Source organism: Pleurodeles waltl, chromosome 4_2 (assembly GCF_031143425.1).
Source record: "Pleurodeles waltl isolate 20211129_DDA chromosome 4_2, aPleWal1.hap1.20221129, whole genome shotgun sequence".
Taxonomy (NCBI): domain Eukaryota; kingdom Metazoa; phylum Chordata; class Amphibia; order Caudata; family Salamandridae; genus Pleurodeles; species Pleurodeles waltl.
The window spans coordinates 831,986,064-832,005,758 of record NC_090443.1 but is presented as its reverse complement, the minus strand read 5'-3'; the positions used below and the strand labels follow the sequence as shown (position 1 = coordinate 832,005,758).

At 40.5% G+C, this 19,695-nt stretch overlaps 1 protein-coding gene across 7 annotated transcripts in view; it reads left to right on the top strand.

The window, feature by feature from the left end:
• The window catches only part of NFIA (nuclear factor I A), an 807,499-nt gene that overhangs the window by 669,587 nt on the left and 118,217 nt on the right, over positions 1-19,695 (top strand). For 4 of the 7 annotated variants that reach the window (XM_069232553.1, XM_069232552.1, XM_069232555.1 and 1 more), the window contains exon 7: positions 8,567-8,695. The exons of the other annotated variants lie outside the window; for them this stretch is intronic. In XM_069232553.1, the coding sequence (XP_069088654.1) occupies positions 8,567-8,695 (129 nt within the window). The remainder of the gene's footprint in view (positions 1-8,566; positions 8,696-19,695) is intronic. 7 annotated transcript variants of the gene reach the window in all.

Here is a 19,695-nt window from a genome sequence, read left to right as displayed (position 1 = left end):
ATCTTCACAGGCTAAAGGAAAAGTTTCAATATCCTTTCATTAATTACCGGTCATCTAAGATTCCTCTCTTTGGGTTGTAGTCTTTGGTCGTAGTCTTTCTCAGTTTCTGGATGTTTGCAGCTTTGGGCACAACTAGGCTCAAGATTCGGTCTCGATAACAGGTTGTAGTCCTACAGCAGACCAAAAATAAAGTATCCATTGGACTGTGATCATAATACTTTCCTTCATGGACCTGCAGCAATCTCTCCAAATTAGAGATTTCGATGGAGAATAGGACAGCTGCCCTGTTGTTCTCTCCAGCTGGCAAAGTGAGGATTCTTCCTTATTCTCCTCTCTTCCACTGAACTTAGCTTCAGTCCTGAGCTGGTTCTTAAAGTGTAGTGTGGTTCACTGCCCCTTTCCTGATAGTTGGACCTCGCACAATGTTTGTTAATCATATGGGTTTGGGTTTCTCACAGAGTGCTTTCTGCAAAATCCAAGATGATAAAGGCCCTGGAACGGCCATGCACACTATGTTCGACCTCTGACTCTGCTGTAATAGTGATTCAACCCTCGGCACCCTAAAGGCCACCAAGGTGGAGGTCTCCTGAGGTAAAATCCCTCTGTGGAAAGAGCAGTGATCATAGTGGATGAAAGTATACTTCATTGCTAATGTACTTAGGAGCTCCAGTAAGGCTACGTAACCCTTTATTGTGCAGGTAGACTTTGAAGCCCATCTGCATATCTTAATAAGGTTCCTCTCCCCTTCCCCCGGATGTGTTTTTTTTTTTGTAAAACAAGATTTTATTTTTGTTCCCATCAGTTCATATACATATAGCATATTATGGTATAAAGCATATGCTTACAAGTACGGTCATGAGAACTTTTCTATATTTTGTAAAACAGTTACTCAAGAAAAGAAAAAGGGAAAAACTGACCCTCCCCATTATTTGCTCTCTCCCATGAGAAATATCAGAAAAAGTAATAACTAAGTGCCATATGTACGAACACATTTTCCCATTGACACAGAATGGGAAAAACCCTTTGCCACATCTGGCCCTTCGTCTCAGCATTAGGAGTGAGAGTGTGCCTGAATCGTGGTGTTAGTTTCAGTAGAGTCAATATTATCAGTCCTCCTGCTGCACAGCCAGTGAAAAATACTAAACACTCTTAAGCGTGGTGGGCATATAGTGTTGGGAAGGCCTTTCAAAAGATGATAGACCATTGGAGTCCAGCGTTCCTCAAATGTAGTGTTTGTTTTTATTATTGCCAGTTGAACGATCCATCGCTATAATGTCCTAGAGCCTCCCATACCGCTGGCAGAGCAACAGGGAGACTGCTTTCTTCCACCAGAATTCTATGGCTAATTTCGCTGCTCCTAGAGAGCTCCAGATTATTACTTTGAATTGAGCGATATATGGTTAACTGTCAGAGGTATCAACAAAACAAGGCTGGTGTGAAAGATAAGGGGAATTCTATGATCTTGTGTAAGGCTTTGGATACGTTTTCCCAAAAGGGTCAAATTTGCAGGCAGTCCCAACACATATATTTAGAAGTTCCTATCTGGCCACATTTCTTCCATGATATGAGGCTTGACCTAGCGAACATTGTGTGGAGTTCTGAGGGATAAAAATGCCCGATGTAGAGCAGCTTGTAGTGTATCTCTTTAGTTTTGATGGAAATCGAGCATGTGTGTAAGTCTGACCATAATCTGTGCCATCCCTTGTTAGTAATTGTTCTATTCAGTAGCCTGCACCACTTACTTTGATGAGCCCACATATGTTTTGTGGTTCTATTATTTCTCAGGTAAGAACATGCCCAGGCAAGTTAGGCAGTGTGAATGCAATTAATCTCTCTTCCTCTCCCAGGGGCAGGCTTCATCCCCTCCAGATGTGCCTGTTGCATGGAGCAACGTTGATCTACCTGCTGGCTGGAAAAATAATTAACTTAGCCCAGTAAGGTACCTCAGAGCGTGATTCTAATTAAGGGTTGATTCCGAGAAATATGACCAAAATCCAAAGTACATGCAGGATCGCAAATATTAACATATTAAAATTATATTAGCATTTAGGACCTTTGTTCACATAGGGTCAAGCCATTGCAGAAATATTATTCAATTGCAGCTTTTGCCTATGGTGTGAACACTAGAGACTCATAGCTAAGCACTACACTACTCTCTGTGACACTATTGCCAAAAAGAAATAGGGATATTTGTTTTTGAATGCCCAAGTAAATTATAGGTCCTGCACAGGCCATAGGCATTGTAATAAAGTTCCCCTCTATGACAGCCTACCCGTGTGCAGATACCAGGCTGATTTAGACAGTAGCCCCACTTACTTAGCCCATACACACCATCGCTTGTAACCTGCTCAGAGCATTTTACCCCAGCTGTACAGTAATTGACTTTATTTTAAACTAGCAGGCACTGGGAGTTGGCTCTCAAACCCATTAACCACAGCTTACACTGCGTGACCTTCAACAGCTGCAGGTGCATGCGGGCCTTTTGCTGTACTGCCTCACTGATAGGTTGGCCTGCTGTGGGATACTTGTCACTTCCCCCTGCTGCATGTTGCCCCTCCTCTCCTTTCTTGATGCCCTGACGGACCTCCATTTCGGTATCCCACATCACATCCCACATCCCCATCTGGCTCCCATGCATAGCCATACCCAATCCTTCTCCCATTTCTTGCTGGTGCCTTCCCCATTCTGGTTGTCTAAGGGCTGGGCGGGTCCTTTATCATCTTCTTCCTGGATCCTGTAGTGCTGCCCGGTGTTTGGGCAGGCCCCTCCCCACGCCAGGCCCATTGGCTCTTCAGGTGGTTTATGATGACGTTCTGTTTTACCTTTTTGCTTATGTTCATGCTTTATGTCCTCATGCTTGTAGTTACTATGTGCTGTCAGAATGTATCATTTGTGTTTCTTTCAATAAAGATTTTTTTTTTTTTAATAAAGGTGAATGCTAACCATTGGTTTTGCCAGTGCTTCTTTGCAGTAGTGCTTCAGCATTAATGCGCATGTATGTCATAGGAGCACCCATGCAGACACGCCTCAGTGTGGTTTGTGCATGTGTGAGCATTTGCACACAAATGGGGGACTTTATTGAATAGTAGGAAAAACTATTGCATGGGCGCTTTGACTGTGAAACACCAGTGGCCATTTTGGCATTTTTTACTTTACTATTCTCACATGGCAGACAAACGCAGCGACTATCCTGTCAGCATTACCGTAAGTGTATTATATATTTTGGCACAATAAATAAGGCATACTTGGTAAGTAAATAGTAATAAATAAGGCCATTGCCTTTTAGGTACAGATGAGAGGGGAGGGGAGTGTAAACAGGGCAAATACAGTTGTAGTGGGGCACAGCGAGTTGCGAGTTCAGCAGAAGAAGCGGTGTGGCCTAGCCCTATATGCCTTTCAAGGGCTTCTGCATGTTACAGAAGCTGACTGGATTTGTAACATTATATTTCCATTCCAAAAAATATTTAATTGTTGAAGTGCTTGTTCATACCCCTATTAATGCTCTGAAGAACTGTGCTGGACAGTGCAAAGCGCTATATGATTCTGATAAAACGGACCTACCAAAGAAGTAGAATACAACGTTCTTCACGGTCACAAAGTGTGTATTATAACTCCTCATTAAGTACTTTTTGCCTAATAGGAGAAAAGAACAAGACATGCAAACATAGCTCCAAATTGTACACAGTTTTGATTCTTAAAATCTCACATTTTTGCTTAATTTACAAATAAATGGCAACTACTAATGTTTTTTAATTTAAATATAACAAACGTGAATATATGGTGCATATCTTCCACAAAGCCTCATGTTATTTGGTAAACTATAAGCTGGACAAGGTCTTTAGCCCACACTATGCATTTGCATTCTTATATTTTTGCTATTAGCATTGTAAGTGGGTGCTCAAAAGTCACATAATGAAAAGAAAGTGATGTTGGCTTAAACACTAAGACATTCTGAAGTATCAATATGGATGTATGATTATGGCTTGGGAGCCTTAGAGAGTGGATGTAGGAAATGGAGATAGATGTGGGGATAGAGAATTTGTGGAGTTTGGTAGTGGATCCATTGCAAGAAAGTGAGTGGATTGCCTGGGTGTCGAAGCATGCCTTAAAGGGGCCTGGAAGTGGATGCTGGGAAAGAAAACAGATGCAGCGCTTGCATCTAATGACAATGGGGTTAGAATTTGTTTAAGTAGAGGCTATGTGACTGTGTTGATGAGTATGAGGGGCAGTAGGCATGGATGAGATAAGAGTACTTCAGCAGCATGAGTTTGAAAGAAGTGGTTAGGTTTGCTGAGAGGGACAGGATTGGTCCCTAAGGCAGTTTGAATTCAACTGAAATAACTGCACTGCAAAAGTGAGTACAGACTTGCTTCTGTTATTTTGTGATATGCAATATAGTTGTGTTTGTTGTATGTGTGACAATTATTCATTTTATGTGAAATTCGAAGCTCTTAAAAAAATTGAATTGACTCTTACAAATTTTGCGTAGGAGTGATGGACTTCTTTGGTTGCATGTTGATCGGAAGCCATGCCCATGAAATAAGAAGTATAGATCCATTACAGATTGACTTTCCTTAATTGTATAAAAAAGAAAGACAATACGTCCTATTACCTGGTGTGATTGTACTTCTTGCCCTTTCTTATGTCCTACCCTTTTGCAAAAGAAGAAGGTAGTTCACATAACAGAGTTCGACCATAGTAAGAACAGCCCTCACACGAAAGTTAAAAATAAGGTACATTGAAAGCTAAGAAAAACAGTACGCCAAACAGGAGCAAAAAGATTAATTGAAATGTACATCTCCATTTTGAGAAGAGTGTGCCCCTTTCAAGTTTTTGCCTACGCTTTATGTTTTATGAAAACGCGAATTTATAGTTAAACCAAACAGGCACTTTGCTGAGAATAATTAAATTAGTTTTTTTTTAGTAGCCTGATGCTTACTCTGTGCTGGTGTCATCTGATGCCCGTCACTGGCACTTATTTATTGACACCAGCACATATCTCTGACAGTGCACTACATGGTGGCACTGGCTGTCTATTTTAAAACATAAGCAGATGGTTGAACATTGTAAAATGCATCAATGGTAATACTAGCAGCTCCAGGCCATACGTACAGCTGTTGATGACGAGGAATGGTCCATATTGTTGCATTTGCAGATGTGTGAAGGTAAGTGGGTAGCATTGGCACTGGCATTTTGCAGCGCTGGTAGGGAGAGTGGATGGGGAAAGCAGCATTGGCTTCCTGAAAAATATCTTGGGTCCTAGCACTTTTTCCGCAAATTAAGCACTGGGTTAGCTGGTTTCATTGTTACTGTAGCCAGTATAATTGTGGTCATGATTTAACGAGCAGGAATATTTTCTAATTGAAATTGACTTCTCGTCCAGTTGATTGCTTGTAGAAGTTTTTAAGTAATATTTGGATAATTAGCATCGTGCAGTTACAAATCAGCCTGAGATTAGAGAATTCTCTTTCAAGCTTCCAAACAAGAGGGCAAGTACAAGCATATTAAAAGAATACTGTCTGTGTGATGCCATACCGTAAAGGATGTTTACCCATTTAAATAGATGGTTGTCAATGCTAGGCAACTATCCCTTGGATAGCCCTAATATTTAAGAGAATAGCCTTTGAAAGAATGCTTACCTGATCATCTCAACAAAGGGCTAGTGAATTCCTTGTATATGGCTCAACATGTTTTGTTGCAGGAGGAGTTAGCATATATGTTGTTGGTAAGTCTTGATGTGTGTGTGTGTGTGTGTGTGTGTATATATATATATATATATATATATATATATCGTACACTAGACTTCTTGATCAGATTTTATCATTTAGTGTACTCGTTGGTGGCCAATGGCAGACCAGTCTTAATAATTCTGCTGTTCTTTATAAGTTAGTTTTTTCAATTAAGTCATTGTTGATTGTTACGTGTAATTTTGCATATGTTCGTATATTTTACTATGAGAAAGTATTCCTGTAATGGATGACAGTTGAAGTGTCACAAATATATATATGCTTATTTTTAGAAGACCTTACTAATTTTTAAATGTAACATACTATTTGTATGTTTTAAATGCAATTAATATTAACCCGCCAAACTGGATACATCAAAATTTAAGTTACCTCGCCAAGATGATAGATTGAGTAAACCTGGCGGAGCGGTGAAGTTTGCAGCAGGTCTGTATCTGGTACCTTTATCAACTAAGACCTATGAGAAGAATTGAGCAGGATCTGCATTCTATTTGTGTTTTATACTTAGGAATATTCCTTTTGTACAGAGTATACCCACTGCTGGGCTTCAATGTGCTGCATAGACAGAATAAATATGCACTTTAGCACATTTTGTCATTGTGCACTTTGAGTAGTAAAAATGATTGCCTTACATGGGGAATCCTTGCAGAGTGCATTAGGGTCCTCAACATGTTGGATGTGAAAAGGATCCTGTGCAGTCTCACTGGTGCATCAGTGTGTCAGGCAGTTGGGCAGGAACAATACTAGTAGTATTTACATTTCGAAGCAATGCATTTTCCTGCTCTGTGTTTTCCTTTTTTATGAAGTGTGGTTTGTTTCTGAAAGTAAGCCAACAACAAATACAGTTCTTTTTTTAGAAACGTAGTTTTTGTTAGGTACAATACAGGTGCCTTTCTAGATTGAGCTGTTGCAAAGATTTTTTGAAAAGTTAAGGAACTCAGCCTTATAGTGGAGTAAAGCTCATTGACAAATAAAAAGGGACATCTTTTCAACATCCCCATGTAAATTCTAGTGTCGGTATTTAGAATCTAACGGAGCAGCTCGACATTCTAAGACATATTTACCCTCATTTTTACACCTTTATCATTCCCCTTCCATCAGCTGATAAGAGCTACAAGTTTCCAAACTTTTCATACATATTATCCGTAGCAAATGAGAAGAAAGGCTACCAGAAGAGACTGGCAAAACCAAATTGCAGAATATAGCCTTAATTTAACCTAACAATGCACACTATAGGGATGGAGTGGACGTTTGAATAAAACATTCACTATTTGCAGCTTTCATTCTTATGGATCTGGTCCTAGAGGGATGAGGTACTAAAAAGAACAGCACAGTGTGTCTCTTCTTCTTGGGTTCTTCTCTTGCATGCACTGCTTAATGTTTTTTTTTCTTTATGTATTAACAGTCTAATAAATGTTTGAATTGTGCTGTCAGAACATGCATAACCTGCTAGCGAACATAGTCTGTGAATAACCCTAACTTGCTCTGCACTGCCTGATGTTGACTGTCGCTTTCCTCCCCCTAAAGGACAACATGCAGAATTGAAAAACAAGTACAGCTCTTCTTGTCCATTGGTTCTTCGTCATTTACATAATTAAAATGACGAAATCATAATAGAATAATGTGTAAAATCAGCAATGTTACTTGTACTGCAAGGCTGCTTAAACCTCTCAATATATCTTTGAAAGAAAATATTTAAACCCTTATGTTTATGCTAAATTTAAATTCTAAATTGTCTGATAACATTGACATATGAGCAGGGGAAATCGTTGCAAACACTTTTTAATTAATTAAAAAATCAACCATGGTAGCGTTCTTAAAAAACAAGCTCCAAAACGGGACTCTGTTCCACCCAATTCTACAAACCTGAATGCATGGCATGGCTTTCAATTTCAAGATTTAGGTGCTCCATCAGCTCATGGGTTTACTTGTTATGCTGGTTAAAGCACCCTGTGTCTTGGAATCAATCTGTTTGGATACTGGGAGCTCAACAAAACATATAAGCACAGACTGTGCAAGCACCGAAGGAATCCACACTGAACATTTCTCCTCCTGGTGAATAATAGTCCTAGCATAAGATGGAAGGGTCTTAATGCTGTGCTTTTGCGGACTCTGATATAAACCAGGAGTGTCTGGAAATTCGAAGATTGACATTAAGCAATGACAGGAAAAGTTTCATGGTCAGAAGTGTTTAATAAGATGAAGTCTGTTTGCAGTAGCTTCTTAGACGAAGACCAGGGAATAGTAATATTTGCTAACCTTTTATCAGTAAATATATATTTTCATACATGGATGATTATTTGTGCCACTCTCATCAATCCATTCGGTAAATTAGAGCTAGCTTCTAGTTACAATAATAAAATGATAAAGAGCTCCCTTTTCATAAGAACAGGTTAGTAGTAATGATATATGAAGTGATAAATCAAGAGCTGGTTTAAACCAATTTTAAAAGGGCTAAACTGTACAGATGGAAAGCTCTATGTATCTTTAAAAAAACTCAAAAATAAAAATGTATATTACTTTACTGTGACCAACCTAGGTTCAATAATAAGTCCATGCTTTCAAATCAACATTTTGTAGTTTTTTCAAATACTTAGCCCGAACACATAATATTCATATGGTTTTGATTCTGTTCATTCATGAACCTAATTTTAAAAACCTGACCATGAGCCAAGAAGAGCTTTATTTCATTTGAAGAATTATAATTCAATTTCAATTCTTTTGTCCTTTTGGTCCATCTTGCTGCTTCTGCTCCCCATTCACATTGCTGTCGTTCCATGACTTAGCATTATTAAATTGCACTTATCAATCATTCTTGCCAGGAATGCCATCGCCTACTACATTAAAGAAGTCAGAGAAGTCTGGTTTCAGCAGTCCCTCGCCTTCGCAGACCTCCTCCCTTGGAACGGCTTTCACACAACATCATCGACCTGTCATTACAGGACCCAGAGGTGAGGCTGTCATTAGGAGCCCCTCCCCACTAGCAGGGTGATCTCTGCTTACCGTATAGCTCTTCAGTTTTCCTTCTGTAAATTTCCCTAGTTTAGTTCTATAAAATCATAAGGTTTTACCTAACCAGAATCACGTTTTGACTGGGCTTTCATAGAAAAGTGCTAGTTCTCAATTTGCTTTGGGAGCGTACGAGCAATGACATCAAATTAAGCATGACTTATTGTCTTGCTTTAACAAAATGCATTACTCCCACTAATAATGTGCTTTCATGGCGACGAGTTTCCTGTCTTAGAGAGGTTGCTCATCATTGATTAACCCACATCGTGTCCCCTGATCTTCTTCATAATCAAATTCATACAATCCTGGCTTTGAAATATACTAAGATTTCTGTTTCACCCAATAGCTACCTGAAGTCTTTAACATGATTGCTACTGTTTTGGGAAGAGGCATGATTCAGCTGTTGCTGTCTGCTTACCCAACGCCTCATTTTAACCCATCTGTATATTTACTTCATTTTCCCAAAAGTGATCTTTTCAAGGAATCCAAGAGCTGTGAATCTCTTGTATATGTTTCAAGTGAAAATTATGTAATTGGAGAATCAGAGCATTATAGCATGCACCTTCAGAAATTACAACAGGCGCTGTATGACCCCCCTTATTTACCTTTGATGTAGAATCAGTTTTCCAAAAGGTGGACATTAGATGAAAAGCTCTTGTCTTGTGAGATAGGTTGTTGTATTCCAATAGTTTTCTTCTAATTCTGAAAGATATTCTGAACAACTCCACTCTGCACTGGATCTTTAATGATTAAGAACTAATGGTAGCTCCACTCCCCATAGATTAAATGTGAGGACACCAGGGGCAATCAAGCATCCTCAAAAGCACACTAAGGGTAAATGGGGATTCAGGGTGTCCGCGTTCACAACATATTTTGATTCATGAAAAAACTAAGCAATATAACTAATAGGAATTGATTGATAACTGTTTGCATTCTACTAATAGTGTTGCAGCTGCCTTCTTGTCTATTTCCCCTGGTGATTGCTATCAGTTCTAACCTGGGGAAGGCTATAACTAATAAATTGCATTAAGAGGTTCTAGAAGATAGGTTTTCAGTGTTTACTAATGTTAACTTTGAGTGAAGGCAGAACAGGCCAAAGAATTTGAACAATAGTTTGTCCAAGAGACCAATATTGTTCTTTCTGAAAAATACCTTTATGGGCGGTCCCCGTTAGGTGTTGAGAGACACGTTTATTCAGTCAATGGTTTTAACATATGTTAGACAGGCTGGGCTTTGCTGAACAGATCCTGAAGATGTCTGAGCGTGAAGACATTGCTGTAAGCAATTATTTGACATCAATTGTCACTTGTGTACTAATTCCTAATAAAATTGTGGCATCGATTACATTTCACTTAATTCTGTAATTTATGTTGTGCATCTCTACTAAAAAGCACAGTACTAATGAATGGATTCTTTACTTAATTCATGAAATATCCACCTGAAGATTGATAATTTTATCAGTAGGATCTGAATGGAATTGCAGGCAAAAAAGTGCAATCCTTTGCTGTCAACTTTTGCCATGTGTAAGTCTGCAGACTGCACATCCTGACATTCCTTGACTTGACTTTTAGTTTCAGGCGCGAAATACTGCCACCATATGCAAAAGTTCATCAAAAGTTAAAACAAGATAAATGACTTGGAAATCAAGCAAAAGGGAAAATATATATAAAAGTAAGGTTTTTATTTTATTTTGATGAGAGAGGAGTTGGGTGTGGATGTACATGTGTGCGTATTCATGTCTTGTGTGCATACATACCCTTTAAGTGATGCACCACTGCTCAAGTTCTAACCGCTATTTTATTTTTACTACATTTGACTAATCTTCCAGTATCAGGAGTTTCCTTAATTTTACCCCAGGCTTAATTTGGATAATTATTGTGCAGCCATGAATCATTGGTTTTCAATAGCACAGTCAAGACTTTTGATTTATCCATAAAGGCATATGCATGTTTTTGAGAAGTAGCAAGATAGCTTGCTTGGCATTGTGTCACAGGAGTGTGCTGAGTACAGTGAACATAGAGGCCTTGAAGCAATAAGGCAGTGAAATCATTTCCATCAACCAAGAAAAATTCATTGATTGTGCATTGCAAAAGATGTACCACCCTCTTGAAAAGTAGAGCATAGTTCCTTTTTCCCCATTTTATGTAAGACAAGGACTTTCTAAATGTAGTGGATCATGTGTTTCTTCTATTTATTATTCATAGAGTGGCATATAGTTATAAGTTTATTTATAAGGATATATGAAATATTGCCGAAGGATCTAGGGTCTGAAACAAAACAATGCAATGGATCTAAATGGACTAAAATGCAGGGAGTGTGACAACATTTCATATCATTGGGAATCATATACCAGTGCTTCATGGATCCATCTTATTTATCTCTCTTACCACACTTGAGTTTCAAGATCTTTTAGCAATAAAGTGAACTAGCAACATCTCAGTTCCTTCATATTATTGTTTGCGGGTTTTTTTATGCCACTTTTATATTGCAGTTATACGAATACATTTAGTTAGTCCCAGCTTATCAACAGCAGTGCATAGACGTTCAGTCAAATTCCTCTGGGACTACTCAGCCTACTCTCCAACATTAAAATTCTTCACTTGCAGTGTCTCCTCATTTACTCATTTTAGTTGTAGGCTGTTGTACTGTGTAGTAGTCTATTCTGGCAAAGATTCAGGTGTATTCTCTAATGCGAAGGAAAGACATGTTTTGTATTCATTAAAGCAGTTAGTTTCAGGATGCTGCATTCTAATTGGCTTTTGGCTAGTCACTAGCTACTTAGTTGTGAGAGGAGGCGCCATATAGAGGTCATAGGTGAAGGAGTGAATAAGACTTCTTTCCTGGAACTTGAGTATGTTGTACAAGGAGTAAGATAATTTGTCCTGCATGTGAAGGTGCCTGGTCCTGCTTCTTCTCTCCAGATCACTCAAAATTGGGCCCTTTTCTCCTGTCAGAAGCAGTGCAGAAACTCTCCTTGATTCTTACTGGCTCGTTTACCTGATTTCAGACCATGAATATAACACTTTCAACTCTTGCATCTCCCTATGTTACTATTGCTAAAACCTGCCACCTCTGGGATTTAATCAGACAATTCTCTTTGATCCAGTTACTACTGCAAATAAGTTTATTCCTAAGTCTGGCATCCTCAAAGGATCAGGATCATCAAGAGTGTAGGAGAATAGCATATTCCAAGGTAAGTATTGACCAGGTTTGGGATAGGCCCCTTATCCACTCCAGTACATTTTAATACCACTCCTTTGTCCATTCCAGTATGGGAGGCCCCCCCAACAACCATAATGTTAAACTACTATTGCTGCACATAATAATTTGTATGTGTGGATTCCCTCACAACTCCATCTCCTTGAGTTGTTTTCTTAATACAGTCCAAACCTTTGTGTGGAAAAGTATTCTGGAGCTACCTTGCTGCTGTTCACCATGGCTGAAACAGATGAATAGAGTGTGGATACGCTTGATGTCTTCCTTATTATTGGTGCCTTTGAAAAATACTTTACCAGTATGTTTCGTCTGGAAGGCAGTGTTCTATCAGTTATGTTATGTGTATTTGTATAGCGCACAGCATTGAAGCAGGAGTTGTACGGGCCAAGTCAAGGCCAGGGCTAGGTAAAGAGCCAGGTCTTCAGTTGCCTACAGAATTTTAGAACTGAGGAGGAGGTCCTTATTTGCACAGGCAGGCCATTCCAGGCTTTACGAGTGAGGTGGGAGGAAGCATGACCACCGGATTGGGTTCTGCACGAGTAGGAGTCCGGCTCAGCGAAGGTGTCTAGTAGGTTTATGAACGTTTGTGGTTATTGAGGTATGTGGGGCCAATATTGAGTAAGGCTTTGTTTGTGTGCATGAAAAGTTTGAAGACAACTTATTTATTAACTGGGAGCCAGTGGGGCTCTTTGGGGTGTTGGGTGGTATGAGTGTGGGGTGATAGGTTAAGGGTGAGTTTGGCCACTGGGTTTTGTACAGTTTGGAGTCCTCAGGTCTGTTTTGTGTCCAGTATAGAGTGTGTTGCCGTAGTCCAGCTGGCTAGTGATGACAGCTTGGGTGATGGTTGTTCAAGAGTTGGAGATGAACTATATGAAGATCTTCTTGATCATATTGAGTGCGTGGAAGCAGGAGACAGAGACTGCATTCATTTGCCTGATTATGGTGAGTTTGTGGTTAATTATTATTCTGAGGTTCTTTGCATAGGTTAGCAGTTGGGGTGTGGTTCTGAGTTAGGCAGACATCCAGGGCCCAAGCTGCTCTGTGATTCTCTGTGCTGGCGGCAACCTGCCTGCACTTTTAAAAGGGATTAGAGATCCCCTTGCAGACAGGTGCAGTGAATTACTGCACCTGCCTGCAAGGGGATGTCTGGGGGGTCCATGGAACCCCCTTTCATCCCTTTAGAGGGTTGCGTTTAAAGGGCACACTAAAAGTGTGCTGCCTTTTTGTGGCACACTTTCAATGCACCTTTTAAAGGCATGTGTGCCTCTGCACCCACTTCAGTAATACAGTGTGAGTGCAGAGGCAAATTCATTCTTTCATTTGCATGGGGCCTTAAACCCATGCAAATGAGGGAACGTCCCCTAATGATAGTACTGGCACTAAATGTGACCCAGCATTATCTGTATTACAGAAGGGGGCACACAAGCATTTGCAACCCTTTTTGTAATATCCAAGTGCTCTGGGGATGCACAAAGCAGGCACAAATGCCCGTCGCGCACCCTGGGCACTTGCGCAGTATGGCCCCACGTTGAGTCCCAAAGTGAGGTGTCTTTACCTCAGATTACTGCTTCTCTCTTGTCTGTGCTGAGCTTGAGTCGTTGGTTTTCATTCATCTGGTGACTTCGGACATGCCAGTGATGAAATTGGTGTGGTTATTTGGCGTCTGATATGAGCTGAGCTGGCTGTTATCAGCATAGGATATGATGTTGATTCCGTGGTCATGGATGATGCTGTGCTCATTGTTGGAGATAAACAATGGTGAGTGACTAAGTAAGTAACTTGGTTTTCCAAAAAGCACCTGAGCATTGCCTTTTATAAAAGTGCTAGAGTTGAACTTTGTTATATTTCTTGAGGTTTGAGAGACGCAGAGAATAACACCCTTCATCGAACATTCATCCTATAGGCTGGAAGAGTTATTTGTTGTAGAGCAGTATGTGCTTCTCAGTTTCTGCTGACCACTTCAGTAAGTAGTGTATTTGCATAAAACATAGTCTGCACAGTCTGTTTTGTTGGTGAAGAATTTTGTGCTTTGAACTTTCCATGGTGTTATCTCTTTGACATTGTAAAGAGGGCCGAGGACTAGCTCAGCATGAGAAAGATCTCAGATGAGCAAGCATTCGTGTTAGTTTGTTGTTGAATAGCCTCTAACTGTAAACTATCCTTTTACATTTGCCCAGGCTACAGTCCATTTTCCTAACTTGGTTCTTCACCTACTTCTTTTCTCCAGCTCCAGGTTTTCAGGAGCATTCTTCTGATCTGATAGCAACTTTTGGTTCCTGTTGAATCTCTATGTCTGTTTCTACCTGACATCCCTGGGATGGTATTCCACCAAACATTTTGCCTTCACCGCTCCAAATGTTTGAATTTGGCATTGGGATTCCGTGCAATTAACAAATGCTAACCAGTGCTAAAGTGCTTGTGCTCTCTCCCTAAAACATGGTAAATTTGTTCAGCCCCATATTAGCACATTTATTATAGGGTACTCGGTGCCTGTAAATTAACTGCTACTAGTGGGCCGCTAGCACAAGTAGCCCTCTGAAAATATGTCTCAGGCCTCTCACTGCAATTCGACCTGGCAAAATAAACCTTTTGCCCGGTCTAAACCTTCCTTTTTTAATACATACAAGTCAGCCCTACGGTAAGCCATAAAATGGCCAAAGGGCAGAGTGCATTGTACTTAGGAAGTAGGGCTTGTGTGTGCATTCTTTTTTAAGTTTAACGTGTTTGTAAGGCACCCTTCTCTGACTGGATAACATTGGGGTAATATATTGCATTTAATAATTAAATTGGGAGCAAATGGGGATGTCAAGTTTGGACTATAATGAATTGTAATTTAAAATCCTCTTTAATGGTAAAGTCATATTTTAAGTAGGGTTCTGAGACTCATCTATTTTATGTCACTCAGAACCCCATATTGAACAAAATCTTATAATTCACTGTTACCCATCTATAAATCTATGTATCATTACTACTGTATTTGCAAATTGAATTTCTCTTCAGTCAAGTGAATACACAAGACCTATTCCATCTACAAGCACACTATTTAGAGACATTTCTATCCTGTTTTTTGCACTATGTATCCCTTGCCTGATGCCAGATAACCCCCAAAAAGAAAGATTTATACATTGGAATTGGCTCATAAAACATTTGTAAATGTATATTTTCAATCTGTGCCTGTTCGTAGGTTGAGTATTGGGGAGACACAAACATTTTGCCCTATATGTCTGCAAATGTTACATACAGTGGTTTGTATTTATAGATATAATTTATTATTATGCATCAGTAATTCATGCCTCTCTATAATCTTATTTTTCCATGGAACACTCATGTGTGGAGTTAAGAAAAATTCTAACTTTAACTGAAAAGTAAAAATCTCCCCCTTCTAGACCAACCCTTTAAAAATTCAGGACTTCGATTCACTTTCCCACACTTTATATACCACGTGTATTTGGGCTTATGATAGCTATGCATATATGCGTGGCGGATGCACTGCCAAATGTTTGTGCATACCTTTGATGTTACTGTGGGGTAGGCATACACCTTTAAGTCCCCTGACTACTTCAAAAACACTTGCACAATAATCTCATCTATCTGCGTAGCCACCTATGCATTGTGACTACCTCTGTGGAGTACAGTGCTCACATGAAGCCTGTTTATCCCTACATTTAAATCACTTTTATGAATTACACATACTCTACTTAGGTCGAAATTAAAAAAATTTCCACGTGTACGCAAGTAGCTTTTTGATCATTCTCCTGTTATCTGATTCCTTTAATAATAGTGAGTTGGTGAGCATATTAGGTCCATTGAGTGAATATCAGAAACTGTCCCTTGCCTCTGTGTTTTGAAAGCTTAGCTGTTGAGCCAACCTATTACTTATAATATAAATGGAGTGCCATTTGGGCCCACCACATTCAACTTCTGGCTTTCTTCCTCTAGCCTCTTTCAGCCATTCGCTTGAGACTTTGTCAATCATGTCAGCCCTGAAGAGTACCACATCCTCAAGTGCTTGCATTGAAGTTTGTGAGGAACTACTTTATGACAAGGGATCCCTTAATTCAGTACACCTATCTTGTCTCATTTTAATAAGGTTACGCTGCATGCCTTAGAATTAAACCTTTGCCAGTGCTTGTCTTTAAAGGTTAGGCATCCTAAAGTGGCTACCTGTGTGTGGATTAAATCTGAAAATATGCACTAGTTCAGGATGGATTATTTCATATAATATTGATTTAGGAAAGTGTTAAATATAATTTTAATTCAGTCTCTTTGTAATGTACACACATTATTGAATTTACTATCCTACAGTGTAGCTCGGTGTTTGAAGGTTTACGTCTGTTTAAACCCTAGCAGTGTAAGACCGACTTATAGCATTTTGAAATCAATAGTAAATGATGTACTACTTTGTTCCTTTAACAGTATGAGAAAGTGTTTCTCTTTCAGTGACTGAACTTTGACCAGTCACAGGGAATGGCTGTCTTAGGGTGTAAACCTCACCTGTGTACCATTGTTGTCAGTGTGTTTGTTGATCATTGAATTTGACTTACTGTCCGACCTGGCTCTTTTTGTAGGGTTATCCCCAAACTTTTTGCCATTTTCCTCCTATGTTTTTCTGACCTGTTTTTGTTGGCTTTTGGACTCTGGGCACTTTATCACTGCTAACCAGTGCTAAAGTGCATACGCTCTCTGTCGGAAAAGGAATTGGTGATTGGTTTCTCCATGACTGACCAATTTGATTTACTAGTAAGTCCTTAGTACAGTGCATGAGGTGTGCTCAGGGCCTGTAAATCAAAGGCTACTAGTGGGCCTGCAGCACTGATCGTGCCACCCACACGAGTAACCCTGTAAGCATGTCTCAGGCCTTACATTGCAGTGTCTGTGTGTGCAGTATTAAAATGCTTGCAGTGTCTGTGTGTGCAGAATTAAAATGCCATGTCCACCTCGCAAGTGCATCCACTTTCCAGGACCCAAACCTTCCCTTTTATTATCTTTAAGTCACCCCTAAGGTAGGCCCAAGGCAGCCCCATGGGCAGGGTGCAGTGTATTTAAAAGGCGGGACATGTACTGGTGTGTTTTACATGTCCTGATAGTGAAATACTGCTAATTTCGTTTTTCACTATTGCAAGACCTAGTTAGAGCGATGGAGTTTGGGTTCCGTGGACTCACAATTTAAAAATACATATTTTGGTGAAGCTGGTTTTTGAATTTGAAAATGCCACTTTTAGAAAGTGGTCATTTTCTTGCTTAACCATTCTGTGCGTCTTCCTGTCTGCTGAAAACACATCTGGGTCCGGATGACAGTTGCGCTGTTTGTGCATTCACTCTGGACTGCCACACAAAGGGAAGTGAGGTGTACCCTGCATATCCTGATGGCCCATCACCAGGCTGATGGGTCTTCCTGAGCTAGAGTGGTGGGAGGAGCCGACACTGAATAGGACTGTGCCTGTTCTCACACAAAGCAATCTCCAATGCCCTGGAGTGTGTCTGGAGCCAGGGCAGGGAAAGGCAAAGTCTTGTGCACTATAAAGACTTCTTTTTGAAGTTTGCCTACTTGGAGACAGAATTGGGTGTAAGTACTGGATCTCTGACACCACATTGTTAGAATCCTTCTGGACTGAGGAAATTCTGCCAGGAAGAAGAGTTGGATGCTGTAGGAGGGACTGCTATTCTGCCTGTTGCTGTGTTTTTGCTGGGCTGCTGCTTCTGTTCTAGGAGTGAAAGGACTGGTCTTGGCTTTCTACATCCTGCTTCCAAAGGTTCTCCAAGGACTTGGACTGAGAATGTCTCCTGTTAAGAAGTCTAAGGGACATCAGAGACTTCACGTGCCAGTGCCCGGGCTCTCTGGCTGAGAGTTCTGACTTGCCAAGTGGTGCCAAATCCACTTCCTTAGCCCTTGGGAGTGAGTTCTGGTAAAACCAGCAACAAACTGGTACATTGACTTCCAGAGTGAACTCAGAACTGGTGCTGCTGCCTGCACCAGAGAGCTGTGGTCCTGGCTGAGTGCAACGACGGCCCCAATGCCACCACCACACCTCCGATGTATCGCCACTGCGTGAGTCCAGAGTGCTGTGTCACCGACATCCATGACACCGACTCCAATGTAGCACTTGTGACCCCATGGTGTAATCGCGACACCTCGAAGTCGAGGCCTCACGTCTTGATCTGCTGGATTCATTGACCCCGCCTTGTTGTAAGGGACAGATGCCTCGCCACCAATGCTGCATCACCTCCCCTGCAACCAAAAGGAACCAATGCCTCACCTCCTGTGCCTAGAAGTAAGGAACCGACGCCTCACCTCCCCGATGGCAAGCAGGAACTGACCCTGCACCGGCTCTAGTGACCTGTCACCGACCCCATGCAACGCCTTTGTTTTCTCATTGTTTTCCAAGGTACTGTAACCGGGGTCTATACTACTCTACAGCCATCCCGCGATCCCGCGCAGTTGGCGCTGGACTTTTGGAAGCAACTCCCTCAAACCCTTTTGAAAGCCCCAGTTAAAGCTGTTGTTTTTCTAGGCTTTATACTACTTTTCCTTTGAAAATTTGTATCTTTAGTTTTGTATATTGGATTTTTATTGTTTTGGGCTTGTTTTGCTCAGAAAAATATTGTCTATTTTTCGGAACTGGTGTGGAGTCCTTTGTGGGCCAAAGGGGTGTGTGTGTGTGTGTGTGTGTGTGTGTGTGTGTGTGTGTGTACACAAATACTTTACACATTGCTTCTGAAATACACCAGACTGCCGGTGGCAGGTTGCCAAGGGGGTGGGCAGTGGCTATCTTAGCTGTGTGACTCCTTTACCCTTACTTGAGTGAGGGTCACTACTTGGACATGGTACAAACCACTGCCAACTAGAGACTCCATTTCTTATAGTGACTAAGAAAACAGTGACCATGTCATATTGGTTTCAGGGCTGTTCAGAAACAAAGAATATTAGAGAATATTAACATTACAAAATTCATCTAGAAAAGTGTGCGGTGGTTCACTGGAAGTCTAGAAGAGACTTACCTACCTATAAGACTGGTCGTGGCTAGATCAAGCTTTAACAGTTAAAATCATTCAGTGACAGCAAATAGAAACCATAGACGCACAATAAGGGTTAAAGTTAAATTACTGTCATGATAAACATTGTATAATAACTGTCAGATTGTGAAACAGGCTCCCATTAAGTATTTTGCTGAAGCTTCAGTAACTGTTTTTGGTCCTGTGCTATTAGAGTTCTGCGAGATGTAGAGCAATTACTAATTTTAAATTTTCTTTAGAAAAATGAGTAGTTTCTCATAAATTTATCTGAATATGTATTTGAGCACATTGCATCAACGATAAACTAATAGAGAACCTCGAGAATAAATCAGAGTATAACGTAGTCCCCTGCACACCCTGCAGTGCAGAAAGGCCCACACATCTGAGGATGCACAGTTCGCCAAGGGTTTGTGAAATCCATCACTCTACCATACCTTGCTTGCAAGATCAAGGTATATAGTGAACAACAGTACACCCAAAACCGAAACATTGCCAGGCTTGAAAATAGAAAGTGCATTAACAAATCAACCAGACATCATCCTTTCTCGCTCTACACGCCAAAGGGATGTAATTTAATTCCTGTCCTGACTCAACACCGTACGTCACCCTTCTGCGCAACCTTTCCTGATGTAGGATTGCCTCTAAAGAGGTCAACTGCCCATCACTGTCTCTGCCTTTACATCCGCTCTCCTTACCATTTCTCATCTCTCAG